Source organism: Rhinolophus ferrumequinum, chromosome 5, assembly GCF_004115265.2.
Source record: "Rhinolophus ferrumequinum isolate MPI-CBG mRhiFer1 chromosome 5, mRhiFer1_v1.p, whole genome shotgun sequence".
NCBI classification, from domain to species: Eukaryota; Metazoa; Chordata; class Mammalia; order Chiroptera; family Rhinolophidae; genus Rhinolophus; species Rhinolophus ferrumequinum.
The window spans coordinates 62,001,436-62,016,771 of NC_046288.1; the positions used below are offsets into that span (position 1 = coordinate 62,001,436).

General features: G+C 37.5%; 1 protein-coding gene across 1 annotated transcript in view; it reads right to left on the bottom strand.

The window, feature by feature from the left end:
- Window positions 1-4,304: 4,304 nt before the first annotated feature.
- The window catches only part of PGM2 (phosphoglucomutase 2), a 66,891-nt gene continuing 55,859 nt past the window's right edge, over window positions 4,305-15,336 (bottom strand). The window contains exons 12-15 of the mRNA XM_033105768.1: window positions 14,437-14,566; window positions 13,530-13,719; window positions 9,024-9,157; window positions 4,305-4,713 (exon numbers count right to left, since the gene is read on the bottom strand). Coding sequence (XP_032961659.1) covers window positions 4,611-4,713; window positions 9,024-9,157; window positions 13,530-13,719; window positions 14,437-14,566 — 557 coding nt within the window. The 3' untranslated portion in view covers window positions 4,305-4,610. The remainder of the gene's footprint in view (window positions 4,714-9,023; window positions 9,158-13,529; window positions 13,720-14,436; window positions 14,567-15,336) is intronic.

The window sequence follows — 15,336 nt, forward strand, 5'->3', positions numbered from 1 at the left end:
CAAGACTATTGTGAAATGGCTTCAAAAGCTCTTCAGACCTGGAGCCGGCTCTTGGGTCTGCGTGGCCAATGCCATTCTGTACCAGGTTTGGGCCAAACACCAAAGTGGCTTGAACTGGAATCTGAGTGGGAGGTGGCCAACAGCTATTTCTCACATTTTCTTTTCAATGCTCTTCCCAAGGGAGCCAGGTCAAAAGAAACCAGATTCCCCACCACCGTTCTCCCTCCTTGTGATCATGTGTTCCTGTCCGTGGGCCTCACTTCTCCAGACAGTTGTTTCTCTTCCGTTACTGAACGATCACTGCACTTACGTGCTTATGTGTAGAAGTCCACAGAAGGGATGCTATTTTAAACTTTGATTCTCATCTGCCTAAGAGTGTGATATCTTGCTTTCAGTGGTTGACTTACTCTACACAAATACGCTTGTGGCAAGGGTGGGGGAGGAAGAAACTTTCCTCTACCCTTCAAGATTCTTTTGGTTGGTCTAATAATTAAATTTACGTGAGACAGATTAACAAGAGAAAATAACCAAATTTAATTACATACATATGTATGGGAATCCCTCCTACATGTCTGCAGACTCCCTGCACACATGAGAGGTTAAGAAACAGAAAGGGAAAATGAGGTATAGATGACATTCTGAGATAAGGACGAGGGAAGGCACCTTGGAGCTTCAAAGGGTCATTGCAGGATGATAAGAGCAAATGTTCAGTAATTAGTAGTTTGCTCTGCCATAAGACCAGTCAACAAAGTGATGACAAGATTATCACGGGCAAGGCCCTTAATTCATATTCTTCTAGGGAGTTAAGGGAGAAGAGGACAGAAGTTTCTCATGAGCCTGTACGGTCGATTACCTTCAGCTCAAAATAATTTATATGCCCAAGTGGCACACTTTGGGAGGCCTGATCTGAAACCCTACACAAAAATGGAACCAAGGGGTGATGCAGGGAAATGACAAGCAGTTAGCCTGCCAGAGTCAAGTGTTTTAAACAAAAATGTTAGGAATTTGAACTTGATAGTCTGGAAAAAGACAAGCATACAGGGGGCATCACAGAACTGCTTGCCCACCATTAGAATATTCTCTTGCAGAGCAGTACACTCTGTTGCAATGATATGTGCACAGGTGTATTTCCCCCGCTAGACTAAGTTTGAGATCAGGAATGTATGCTTATTACCAGTATCCAGAAAAGCACCTGGCTCATAGTGGGATTCAAACATGACTTAATCAGTGAACATATGAATGAATGCACAAATTAATTCTTAACATTCATTCTTTTAGGATGTAGAAATGATGTATTAGATGCCATCCTTTCAAAATCCCTTCAAAGTAGGACACATGCATTTGTTCTGTCACTTGAAGCACTTATTTTTAAAACCATCTGAGCTTCCAAGGTCATGAAATAACAATACTTTTCCATAACAGTATGATGACTGAGGTAAATCAATGAGATAAATATGAAGTACTTCCAATGTTTCTTAAAGGAACAGCTGTTGTTTCATAGAAACACCACAAAGAAAATAAAAACATAAAAAATACTTGGCGTGCATTTTAATCCTGCAAATCAGTTTCTTAGACTTAACTGGAGATTTGTTCTTTCTAGGCACCAGAGGAAATGGGCTGTCAGCTCTACACTCAAATTGGAAGGTCTTCCCCAAGCAGGTTTCGCTAGTAGGATGCAGAGGACTTCTGTGATAGCACTCACTCCTGATCATTGCCTAACTCCCCTGCAAAACATGTTCTCAGCCATCTGCAGGGCACATGGTATGCCTTGCTTGTCCCCAATTTCAGCACCCACCCCCTTCAGGCTGTAAGGCAAGGTGGGGTATGAACACAAGGCTGCCGCTCTTTGGTACAAAGTGCTTTCCCCCCATCGCAAATGTTACGTCTTATAAGAGGACTAGTTAAGCATTCTGTCAAAGAGAATTGCCAACGACTGATGATTGCTGATCGTGCCCGTATTGGATTTCTACATAATTTAAAGACCTGCAACATGAAATGACCTCAGAGAACATTTAGTAAAATCTCCACATTTTAAAAATGACAGAATTATCACCCAAAGTCCATAGTTTACGTTAGCTCTCTCTCTTGGTGTTATACATTCTATGGAATTGGACAAAGGTATAATGACATGTATTCACTAATGTAGTATCATACAGAGAATTTTTTTTTACTGCCCTAAAACTCCTCTGTGCTTTGCTTATTCATTCCTCTTCCCGTTAACCCCTGGCAACCAATGATCTTTTAATTGTCTCTAAAATTTGGTTGATGATGTGTCAATGTAGGTTCATCAACAGTAATGAATGTGGGGGACGTGGGTAATACAGGAGGGTGTGTCTGTGTGGGGACAGCGGGTATATGGGATAACTCTGTAACTGCCTCTCAATTTTGCTGTGAACCAAGAACTGCCATTAAAAAAAAAGTTTTAAAAAATAATAAATTGAGACAGAGAAATTAACTGACTTGACCCAGGTCACATTGCTGGGTCACAGAAGACCAAGATTAGAATGCAAGGGTCTAATGTCGCAAGCTTTATGCACCACAAATTATGCTACCATGCATCCCATAATAAGAAAAAGTCAAGAAAGACTTAGTGAGCATCCATGGTGCACTATTTCTTGGAAATATAACTAAGAAATTGAATTGAGGCATCTCCTGTAGGTTCAACTGATCACCTGCTCAAATGAGTGGCAGAGAAGTAGGGTATGTCCTGAGGTTTACATCTGGGCTCTGTTTAACTGGCCCCCCCCACCGCCCCCCAATCCTAGCTCCTCTACTCTTTTGTCAATGCTGTGCTCTGTGCCTGGAAGACTTTCTCCTCCATCTTCAACTGCTATTCACCCCTGAAGGTGAAGCAACTCATTTGTCACCTCTTCTGTGAGGCTTCCTCTGGGCAAAATGGGTGTCTTACACTTCTGACCTCTGAGTACTTTGCATATACCACTATTATAGAATTTGTTAGTGTTATAGTTACTTATTAGCCCTCCAATTAGACTCTGAGCTCCATCACAGGACTGAGTCATAATCACCTTTGTATTTCCAGAAACAAACTCTGGAATGGGGTAGAGTTTACGTGCTCAAAAAACTGGAGAGGGGACACAAATCTGTCATTTCTTTTTTTCCAGAGCACAGTTTGAGACTAGAAAACATTATAACACAAAAACAAATATAGGTTCTACAATGAAGCAGCTGACAGAATATACTGAATACTGCAATTTAAGAGTTCTAGTAGGACACAAACTATGTATTACTAAGATACAGAAAATTCTTTTCCTTTACTTTAGAAAAATGATGGTCAACAGTATTGTTATTTTTCGTTGTTCAGAAACTGTTCATAACCATTTAGGTTAACAGTAAGAATAATGAGCAATCATTTGCTTTAAAAATAGACAAATCACATAAAACACATAAAGTATATAAAGAACAGCTTGGTCCTAGCTCTTGGGTATTCACTCACTGTGAGTCCTTTTGGAAGGTTACAAGGCCAACAATTATGAGGAGGTAGAAGGCACAGACTAAATAATAAACCTGGAAAAGAAATCTATTATAAAAGAGTCTAGTTTTAAATATTGATTACATATGAACATAGCAAAAAAAAAATCAGTCACATAAACAGTTGTTACTAAATACAACTGTATTAGCCTATTTAGGCTATTTCAATTACTCCTAAATAGTCCTTAGTGCCTCAGGACCAAGAATTAAATTGTGTTGAAGCAAAAAAAAACTATACAATAAAATACTTTGCAAGTCTCAATAACCAATTGTTTGACTCAAGATTTAAAGAGACAAAATGAATGTTAACACATGGAACAAAGATGGTCAAGCTGTCTTTTCCTAGCACACATACAATGTATAATGGTGTATTGTTAGAACTAAAAAGTTTTCGGTCAAAAAAATTTATCTTTTTAAAGTATCGTTGACTCCTTTTTACAGGTTTCTGTAAATTGTATTTTCCCCAAACATGAACACGACATTTAATCTATTCATTTATTTTACTTTATATGCCATTGTTAGAGATCTAATTATACAGACAGGCACACCTCAGAGATATTGCAGATTTGGTTCCATACGAGCATAATAAAGTGAATACCACTAATAAAGTGAGTCATAATCTTTTTGTTCGTGGAACATTTTGCCCTCAATTTCTAAAAAACACACCTGTGAAGCACAATAAAGCGAAGTGCAATAAAACGAGGTATGCCTGTACATCTAAAATATGGGTATCCTACATATATCACAGCCAGAATTTAGTAATTGTATAGGCTTTCTGGCTATTTCAATTACTCCTAAAAAGAATTATAGAGAAAACATATACTTGTTATTTATTCTAACTAAAGCATATTAATTACATTTTTAAAGGTCATTTATTTTTAAAATCTTAATTTTTAAAAATTCTGATAATGCCCACTCTCAAACTTTTAATAGGAATGTTGGTTTGTTAGGTTTGGCCATCTTTTCTTTACCTTAAAGGTCAAACGTGAAACAATGAGGAATGTAGTCTACTTAAAAAATAGAAACGTAGTGACAGCTTAAATCATTTGGCCCTCACAAATAATGCTGAACAAATCAAGGTAATTGTAGGTAAATGTAATTAAGCCCAAGGCTGGAATATTTCATTCTGTCTTGGGCTGCAGGTTATACTTTTGTGGCTGGAAAAAATGTTCTTCAATAGCACTGACTAGTTCCTGTAGTTCTTTCTTCAGCTGCTCAGGATCACTGCAAATACAAGGGGGAAATGTCCAGATCAGTGGATTATTCCAAAGCATATTTTAGATTCTCCCCACACTGACCCAGCAACACTGAAATATAACCTTAAGAGGAGGGCTAAATCAGACAAAACAGAACTGCAGCTACTTCAGCTTGGGAACGCATCTGTCAACTTGGACAAAAAAACACCCCATGAGACAATATCCATTATTTTCCCCAAAGGTTTTCCCAAGGTCTCTACCACAAATGAAATCAGCCCTTCACAGTTCTCATAAGAACTTTTAAGAAACACAATTTTGGGCCTAGCATTTCTGAAAGCTCTTCAGTGTTTATACCTAACAGTGCAGAGAAAATGTTCACGACGCCAGTCGCTTTACAAGCGACATCTCTGTTATGTCCGGGTCTCCCAGGACACGAATGTTCCGGATCCTGTTTTCCCTCAATCTGGAAGTTAAGCTGCAGACTCATCTGTGAGGCCTTCCTTGAATGAACAGGGATGCGGAGCCTCCTGGTGGGACTTGCAGTCACACACCAGAAACTCAGAGTCCCGGGTCTGTCTGTAGTATTCTACATGAGCACTAAAGGGCCACAACCAAAGTATAAACAAGAATCCAGGGAGCTGAGAAAAACAAGTTTTCTAAGGAAATCAAGTTTTCAAACATGTGGAAAACATTCATAGGCAACCAATTAATTGTAAGGTAGATAATCAATAAAATGAACTTGTACTTAGACAAACTTCCAGTAGCTCATGTAAATGTCAGGCCACTAGCACTGTGTGAGTTATAAGAAATTCAAGCCAAAAAGCTGATTTAAAAAAAATTAAATCCTTCAATTCAAGCTGTTATTACTTCATATTTGACTATCTTTAATATATGCAAACCTTATTTTAATGGGAATGGCAATCCATGTAATTAGTTAAGATCATTTTTACATTGTGATAGTCTACCAGTACAACAATCCATTTTATTACAGACATTAATTCCGGCTCTACTAGTTAGTAGTATGTGCCCTTGGGCAAATGGCTTGGCCTCTCAAAGGCCCAGATTCCTCATTTGTAAAATTGGGATAAAAACTTTACCTTCTCAAGAGTGTTATTGCATAGATTGAGATAAATTATATAAAGCAATTAGCAAAGAACCTGGCCCCAAAACCTCAATAAACGTAGCTCTCATTATCATTATTTTTATACCCATTGGTAACATACAAAGTAATTATGCTTCATAAGTACATATGAATCACACAAGTTTTTTTTTTCTCTTCTCCGTAACTGCTTTGAAGAAAAAAACAATTCTCAGGAAGGCATATAACTAATAATTACTGTGTTTTTTGGTGTTTTTTTTTGTTTGTTTGTTTAACAATACACCTGAAACTAAAACCCATCATTGAATTTACTATATATGGATATATAGACATACATCTGTGAATATATGTATACCTCCTACTGTTTTTGTTTCTGTTAGAACCCTGCCTGACGTAATTATTATCTACACCTCAAGATAGTAAGAGAATATCCTTGTTCTTAGGAATGTATATTGAAGTCTGTGACTTACTTTCAAATGGCTCAGGGAAAAAAACCCCAAATCAAATATATAATATATATGGTGAGAGAGAGCAAGTATCACAAAATGTTAGCAATTGCTAAGTCTAGGGTGAGGTAGGCAAACTATGGTTTGCAACCTGTTTTTGTAAATAAAGTTTTATTGGAACACAGCCACACCCATTCCTTTATGTATATGGCTGCTTTCTTGCTACAACAGCAGAGCTGAGTCGTTGTGAGAGAGACCTATAGCCTACAAACCCTAAAATATTTACTATCTAGCTCTTTATAGGAAAGCTTGCCAACCCTTGCTCTAAGTGAAGGCTGAGTACTCACTGATTATTTCAACATTTTTGTAGGTCTGAAATGTTCCAAAATAAAAACCTGGACAAAACTAGAGACATCTACCCCAACAAAAATATTTTTTTAAAAGCAGGACTTATACTTGAAAAGGATTTTACATTCTAAAGGATTAGTAGGTTGTGGAATTCTGTGAATCAATGGAAATGATACAAATATGTTAATAATATTTAAGATTACCAGAAAATAAGGAAACATTAGTCCAGACTTTATTGCTGTTGTACATTAGGTATGCTGGTATCTGCCTGGCTTGAGCCCTGATAGCCTGTCAATATATGGATGACTTAATGCCTAATGTCTCATTTATTAAAAGTGAGCAACATTTCAATACATATAATCTAAGGACAATTTTTCAAAGTATTTTCAGCAATTTATAAACTATTACTTGAATTTAAGTCCATTCAGTAAACCATGTGAAAAATGTAAATACCATAGATCTTTAAACATTAAATAGCATTGTTATTATCAAGGACAGTTTTTCTGAAATATTAGATATATTTTCACAGGATAATGAAAAGATAAATATGTAGAGAAAGCATCTTTAAATGGAACTAATGTCTTTGAATGAGACAGAAATATAAAAACACTGAGAAAGAGAATTACAAAGACATGTCAATGGAAAATCATACTCAATGTAGTAGTCAATAGCTTGTTATTCAACACACAGACACTGATAATTGCACAATATTCAATAAAACACTGGTAATGCAGAACCCATTGAAAAGGAGCTGTTTTATGAGTTTAAGTTGCTCAAAAGTTGAGTTTTTGCCCTTTAAGCACAAAAAGACTTTGAATGGGAATCTGTAGCAAGATATATCACACAGTCCCATGACTTCTTAAATATATCTGAGTATCTTTAGTATTATGACTTTGACCATTGGACTGGAGCTCTTACTCAGAGGACGATTCAGGGCTGGCTGGTGTGGAATGGCATGTCCCTTATGATAAACTCGCAGAGTGGTGAACAGTCTGAGTTCTGCATCCATGCTTTCTAGTTTTATTTTGCTTTACTGTTTCTTGCTTTGCTATCGGCACTCACTTCTCCCTGCTTAAGGAAATGACTTTCCTAACCTTAACAACTCTTACCCCAGCCCTCTAATTCGTTACATTTTAATATGCTATTGGCTTGCCAATTTAAGATGTTCAGAAATTTTCCTCTGCTTCTATTCCCACATAGTGCAAATTTGATTCACAAAGCCAGAAAAGCCCTTCTGTGAGCAAATCTTTGCTGAGTCTGCATATGTTGTAACAACTACCTAAACTTATGGCGTCTGCTACAGTAGCTATTAGGCATACATGGCTATCAAGCACTTGAATTGTCGCTAGTGCAACTGAGGAACTGATTTTTTAATTTCATTTAAGTTTAATGAATTGAAATTCAATTTTAAAAACCGACACTTGTTTCAGTTTTTGGAAAACTTAAGTATGTTTGGAAAAACTGGGTATCAAAATCTACTTTTTCAAGTGCCAATTTTATGAAGCTAAATGTAGTCAAGTGTTTCCGAAAAAATTTAGCATTTGAATTAATAAACGGTAAGTGTAAAATACTAAATAGATTTTGAAGACTTAGGGTGGGAAAAAAGTGAAATATCTCATTAATAATTTTTATTATGGGTTACATGTTGTAATATTTTAATATACTAAGTTAAATAAAATATATTATTGAAATCAATTTTACCTGTTTATTTTCACTATTCAAAAATGTGTCCAGTAGAAAATTTAAATTGCACATGTGGCTCACATTGTATTTCTATTGGACAGAGTTGACTTATTTCAATTTTTTTTTCCCGATTCTTAAGTGTGTTTTGAATAGAGAAGTCCTAGTTAACTGATTGTTAAGTAGGTATTTACACATGCTAACTATATATACCACAGTTGTTGAAAGTTCAAAATGTTACAGTTGTTGGAAAGGGACCAACTCAAACCCTTTAACAAGGTCACAAAAATATGACCTTGAAGCTTCCAGACCATCAGTTCTTTGGTGACAAGGACGCTTTCTGATATGCTGTTAATTCTACCTGAGACTCAACAAAGACTAATACACAATAGGTGCTCAAAGATATCTGTTGAATGCACGTGCAGTGGATTGTAATGTATCAGAGGCACGGAGAAAAAAACTCATGGGTGCTTGCCTCAGATATAAAGTACTAGAAAAAGGAAGTGTTATTACTACTACAGAAATGAGGAATGAAATTTTCTCATACAAAGAAAGTTGGGAGAGAGAGAAAAGTACATAATTAAGTAGGAAGTAAGCACACTAGTCCCTAGATACTTCAAGTAGTTAACACCACAATATTGCTGCAGGTTCTTAGACAACCTTCCTAATTAAATGCCATATTGGAAAGATGTTCTACTTAGCATTTGAATAGAACCCATTAGGAAGTTTAGTGAATAAATCACAGCAGTTACATACATATCTTACCTATTTCCTGGCGGGGCACACAGTTCCGAATAGTACTTGATTTTGGGCTCTGTCCCACTGGTCCGCATGGTGGCCACACATCCATTAGCAAAAGTAAAGGTGATCATTTGGCTGCTTTTACTAGTAGGGAGAACCTAGGAATTAATTACACGTTATAAACTTAAATAACAATAGAAACTGTTCTGGCCTAAATAATAGTTTCCCTGGATAAACAAGAAAACAAATGCCAAACAAATACATTGGTTTAGAAAACAACATTTTGAGAAAATCAGAAAATGCAGTCCATGTGAATAACATGCTAAATAATAATAAGGTAATTTGTGAACATTAAGTAACTTTGTATACTAGCTTTTTACCTTCATTCTGTTCATTAACGCTACTCAAGTTTTATTAAAATTGAAATACATCATTTCAGAAGACATTGATTTAAATAGAATAAATGCATGACCAAAAAAAAAAAAAAAAGAAAAGACACTAGACCTTATTTAACTTTGCAAAAAAAAGTCTATGACGAGACAAAAAAAATAACAGAGCTTCTGGCAGCTGTATCCATAGCTGATTGCTCTCAAAACCCCAGTAAAATGACAGATGTACAAAAAGCAAAACAAACACAAGAGCACAGAGGAAAAGAGGAAAGAGCTGTTGAAGGTTACCAACCAATTCGGGAAGGCAGAAAACAGATGGAGGAGCAAAACTGAGCTGATGGAACACCGGATTAGGACACTGAGCCCCTGCAGGAGACAGACAAGGACCCAGTGAGGGTGCTCTGCAGAACCCGGGCACAGCTCACTTCATGGAGGCACCAGGTACTGCAAAGGGCAGGGGAGGGACCAAAGTAGTATTTGAAAGGAGCCATTCAACCCTCTTGGACCCTCACCCTCTGCCCACACAGTCAGGCAACCAGCTCACAGGAGATGGTTTAATTCTGTGGCGTAATTGAACCAGAAAGGCTCAGGAGTTGGGGACACCAAGCACCAGGGAAGGCAGGGTATGGTGAAAACAGATGAAGTTAGAGTCCACACACTAAATGCTAGCACCCCTCCTCACATGCTCCCAGGATCTCTCCACCACTTAAAGAGCCTCAGTATCCAACTGACAGCCCTTAGGCAAGAGAGCAGGATGCGAGTTAGGCTCCCCCAGATGGGGCCCCCGTACAAAGTTAATTTGCTACCTAATCTCCCTAGATTGAAATATGCCAGTTGACAAGGTTTGTATTATACATATACATACACGGAGCTTCCAATCAGCTTTTTAGTACCCAAAGGACAATCAAAGATCACCAGACTTCGGGAAAAAGATAACAAATAAAAGACAAAGTCAACAACAAATTAAAAAAAAAAAAAAGGACTTGGATGATATAAAGACAACACAGAGCAAAAAAAGTTCTACATTTTTAAAAACGAATAATTAATATTCTTAAGAGAGCTAAGATATTATATACATGCAACAAAAATAGGATTTAAAACAAATAAATTAAAAGCTGAAATACATAGTCAACAGAAGCACGGAAAGTTAATGTTGAAGAAATCTCCCAAAAGTAGGACAAGAAGATACAGAAGGATGATAAGAAAAAAAGAAACACAGAAAATAGAACATTGGTCCTGGAGCCAGCATCTAACTAAAACCTCATTGAGAAAGGGAGAACAGATAATACAGGGGAAAAGGTTATTTGAAAAACAACCATTTAGCCTCCTTCTCTGACACAAGATCAAGAAAATTTCTCAGAACTGAAAGAAATGACTGCAGATCAACAAAGACCCACCAAGTGTCTAGAAAAAGGAATGAAAAGGGACTCACTCATACTTAAGTAGTACATCGCTGAAATTTTAGAAGCAGAAAGTTTCTATTAATAAAACCTTCCCATAGAGAGAAAAACAGGTTGCATGCAAAGGACAGAACAAGTATAATATCGACATGCCTGTATGCAGCACACAGTGGGCCTCAACTAGTTCCTGAATGAATGAATGAATGAATGCTCAACAGCAACACCAGAAACCAAACAATAACGGAGCAATATTTTCAAAACTGTGAGTCAGTAAAGTCTGAGGGTAGAAAAAGACATTTTCAGATCTACATGTCTCCAAAAATTTACCTCCCATTCACTTTTTCTTAGGAAGCTATTAGAGGATGTGATTTAGGAAAATAAATATAGAAGGAGGAAGTCATAGGCTCCAGGAACAAGGGACCCAACCCTGGTGAAGCGCGAGGGGCATTCTCAAGATGACAGCTGTGCACCTAAATCAGAGAGCAGATGGCCCTGCCCGGATGGAGGGACCAGCAGGAAGGCCAATGGAAACAAAACAACCGACAGACTAGCTGAATAATTAATTGGACCATGTGGAAATCCTACTAAGGGGTATTTGAAAGATGTGGGAAGAACTGGTGGTAGTTACATATAAATTCAAGCAAATGAAAGAACAAAGCAATGATTCATTATAGGAAAAACAATTCTTCATACAAATTAGGAGAACCTAATCAAAGTATACTACTTAACTAAGCAGGAAACAATAGTTACTAGTCATAATAACACAAGCATAGAATCGGATGTCACCCAGAGTTGTGGCATACGTGTATTGTCGGGGGAGGGGCAAAAAGGAGGAGTAGTGAATGCTGGAAGTGGAAGAACTAAATCCTTATTTCCATAATAGAAAATTAATCAAGTCTAACATCGGAAGTCAAAACATTACCATATAAGCACATTATTTAGAAATGTGGTGGTAAAGAACAGGAGAAAAAACTGAGAGTGAAGGTGGTTATCTTGACAGCATGACAATGAGATGGCAGTGGTTGGAACTGCCATGCTCCATTATAACTCTTAATACTATTTATCTTTTAAAAATATGTTTTGTGTTGATGAAAATAAAATATATAGAGAAAGGTAAATATCAATGATAAGGTCTAACAACATCTCATAAGGATACTCTTACTCTCCTTCCCTTACCTCTGCCACAGCTAGCAATAAATACTCTTCTGCTGTATCTGAGCCTCCTTTAGACTCCAGTGGGGATTCACATGGTGTGAAGAATGCAATCTCATGCTTTACAGTTAACAGCTACCAGACATTCAGAGAACAGGGTAAAACTAAGTAGGAAGCAAAACTAAGTAGGAAGTGGTTCTCAAAGTTGGACCAGCATCAGTCAGTATCAGCTGGGAACATGTAAAAAAGACAAATTCTTAGTTCCCACCCCAGACCTATTCCATCAGAAACAGCCGGGGTGGGCCGCGGCGCTCCGCGTTCTAACCAGGTGGCTAGGTGACTGATGCTTGTTCAATATTGAGAACTGCTGAGAGAAAGGAAAAGCGGGATCTGGGATCAGAAGACCCCGGTTGTACCCCGATCATCACCAACTAGCTGTGGGATCTCAGGCAGGTCCTGCACCTCTGAGTATTATGTGTTAAATGCCGGTGCTGCCTGAGATGACTAGTGAGGACCCTGTTAGTTCCAGTGCATTTTATAATAATGCTCAAAGGCCTAAAATCAGCTTCAAACAGTTACATGATTAAACTGGTTCTGCACCCAATTCTGACTGTAGATTGGGGAGGGCGTGTTCCCTGCACAAGTAAAGTTTGTCACCTGGGCTTCTGACTAACTGGCTTTGGATCACAGGATCCAAAGACCTCATTCCTCGGGCTTGATTAATTTGCTAGAGCAGCTCACAGAACTCACAGAAACATAGTACTTACGAGATCACTGGTTTATTATAAAAGGCTATAGCTCAGGAACAGCCAGATGGAAGAGATGCATAAACAAGGAATGGGGAATAAGCAAGGAGCTTCCATGCCCTCTCTGGCAGGCCACTCTCCCCAAATCTCCATGTGTTCACCAACCTACAAGTTCTCCTAACCCTACCCTTTTGGATTTTTATGGAGGCTTCATTACATAGTATGATTGATTAAACCATTGGCTACTGGTGATTGAATTCAATCTCCAGCCCCTGTCTCCTCCCCAGATGTCAGGATGGGACTACAAGTTCTAACCTGGTTGGTTTTCCTGGCAACCAGCCCCCATCCATAAGTGGTTTCCAAAAGTCACCTTATCAACATAACACCAGATACCTTTATGCTTTCATCACTTGGGAAAGGGTTTTAGGAGCCCTGTGCCAGAAAAGAGGACAAAGACTAAATACATATTTCTTATTATAAATCACAATATCACAATGACATATAAATTAAGCTTTTCAAAGTATAATAGAAGGTAAATAGAAAACAGGTTGAGGCAAAAGAACAAGACAAACAAATGAAGAAACAAAAAGTCATAGACATAGACAATAGTTTAGGGGTTACCAGAGGGTAAGGGGGGAGGGGACTTCAGAAGAGGGTAAACGGGGTCAAATATATGGTGATGGAAGGAGAACTGACTCTGGGTGGTGAACACACAATGTGATATACAGATGATGTATGACAGAATTGTAATTGAAATCTATATAACTTTATTAACAGTTGTCACCCCAATAAACTTTAATTAAAAAAAAAATAAAGAGGTTGACGAAAGTGGGCATCACTTACAGCTTTTTTATCAGGTTGGCTGTCATCATAGCCAGTTGTAAGGTCCCTAATGCCAGAAATCTCAAATTTGCCACAAGTTTTTGGATAATTATTCTTCCCATCATAGTTTCTAAGATTTTCAAATAATTTTTTAATGGTGCCTTGATCATGGCAGATAAAATATGAAGCTTTGGTAATATGGTAGCCATACCTATCAAAACAAATACAAACACATGTAAAATGAGGAACAAATCATTCTGCATAATGTACACAGAACATACATCAACCAGTATACTCTGAAATATTTCATGAAACACATGACCATGACCAGCTTCAAAGGAATAAGTTAGCATTGAAAAAGGGGTACAACAATTTACCCTAGGGATCACCAAACTGCTGCCTGGCCTTCAGTCTATATTTGTAAGTAAAAATTTTATGGAACACGGCCACATCACACCCATTACATTACGTATCGTGTCTGGCTGCTTTTGCACTAAGAAGGCAGAATTGCATAATTGCTATAAGGACTAAATAGATGTTTCACAAACACATTTAATCTTTTTTGACATCGGACACTTAAAATCACATTTTTTAGTCATTTCTGCAACTAACGTTCTCATCTGGTAAAGATTAATGCCATCACAAATAGTAATTATTAAGTGGTTTCATATCAAAAGGAAAAGATAATCTCTTATTTAGTTTTCGTAACAAACAGAATTCATAATTAAAGTAAGAGCATTAGAAAGAATATGAGGATCTCATGCACAAGAACTTAATACATTTAAAAATATCACTTGGTGTGGTGACGCATGTTAACTAGATTATTGTGGTGATCATGTCATAATATATAGGTACATCAAATCATTATGTTGTATACCTGAAACTAACAAAAATTATTATTTCAATTAAGTAGTCAATAGAAACTTACTCAACATAGATGGCCTTTAGCTGCTGAGACAGAGACAAATTCTTGGTTGCTAGAAAGCTAGCCAACTCTGCACTGATGACAGCGGCACTGACGCCATCTTTGTCCAGAACAAAAGGGCAGCACATGTATCCTGCAGAAACATGTGTCAGACATACACCCTTAGCAATGCACTCCTTTATGACACTGTGCATGAACTCATCTGTATGCATCCTGCCTATCACGTAAGAGGTGATAATAGTACGAGTACGTGGATACTTCTCAGTTACCATTATATTTAAGAAACTAGCCCAGTGCCCAGTGCATAGCAGGTCTTCCAGAAGTATGTGGTGAATAACCTGTAAGGAAATTTTCGTCCTTGTCAGACTGTGCTCCTTTCCAAGGTCCAGCCCGAATCCCTCCTGCTCACACAAAACTGTCTCCAATTGTTCTGTCAATGCTTATTCTGTCTTCTCTGGATGCTCACAGTTCTTGTGAGTTATATTATTTATCTTGCCACATGGCCTACCCTCTTTTTGTGTGGCTACTTAACTAGATAGATCCTTATAAGCTCTGTAGGCTACGGTCAGGGTCCATTTCTTTCAGAGTCACTGTGTAATTGATACGCAATAAACATTTGATAAACCAATGCAAAAAAAAATTTTTAAATAAAAACCTATAGAGTGACAAAAGAGCAAAACTGAACTATTACGCGTCATTTGATTACTCAGTTAAATGATATGTGTGCTACAGGAAATACACAGATGAATCAGAAGAATATACATTATAGAATAAGTATAATGTGTCATAGCTTTTACTAAACAAATAGCTAAAATACCGCCAGAGCAGACATCTGAATTTCAGGTTTCTACAGCCAGCTCTCCTTTCTGCTCATGTATATTGACAATCTAAGACAAGTACTTT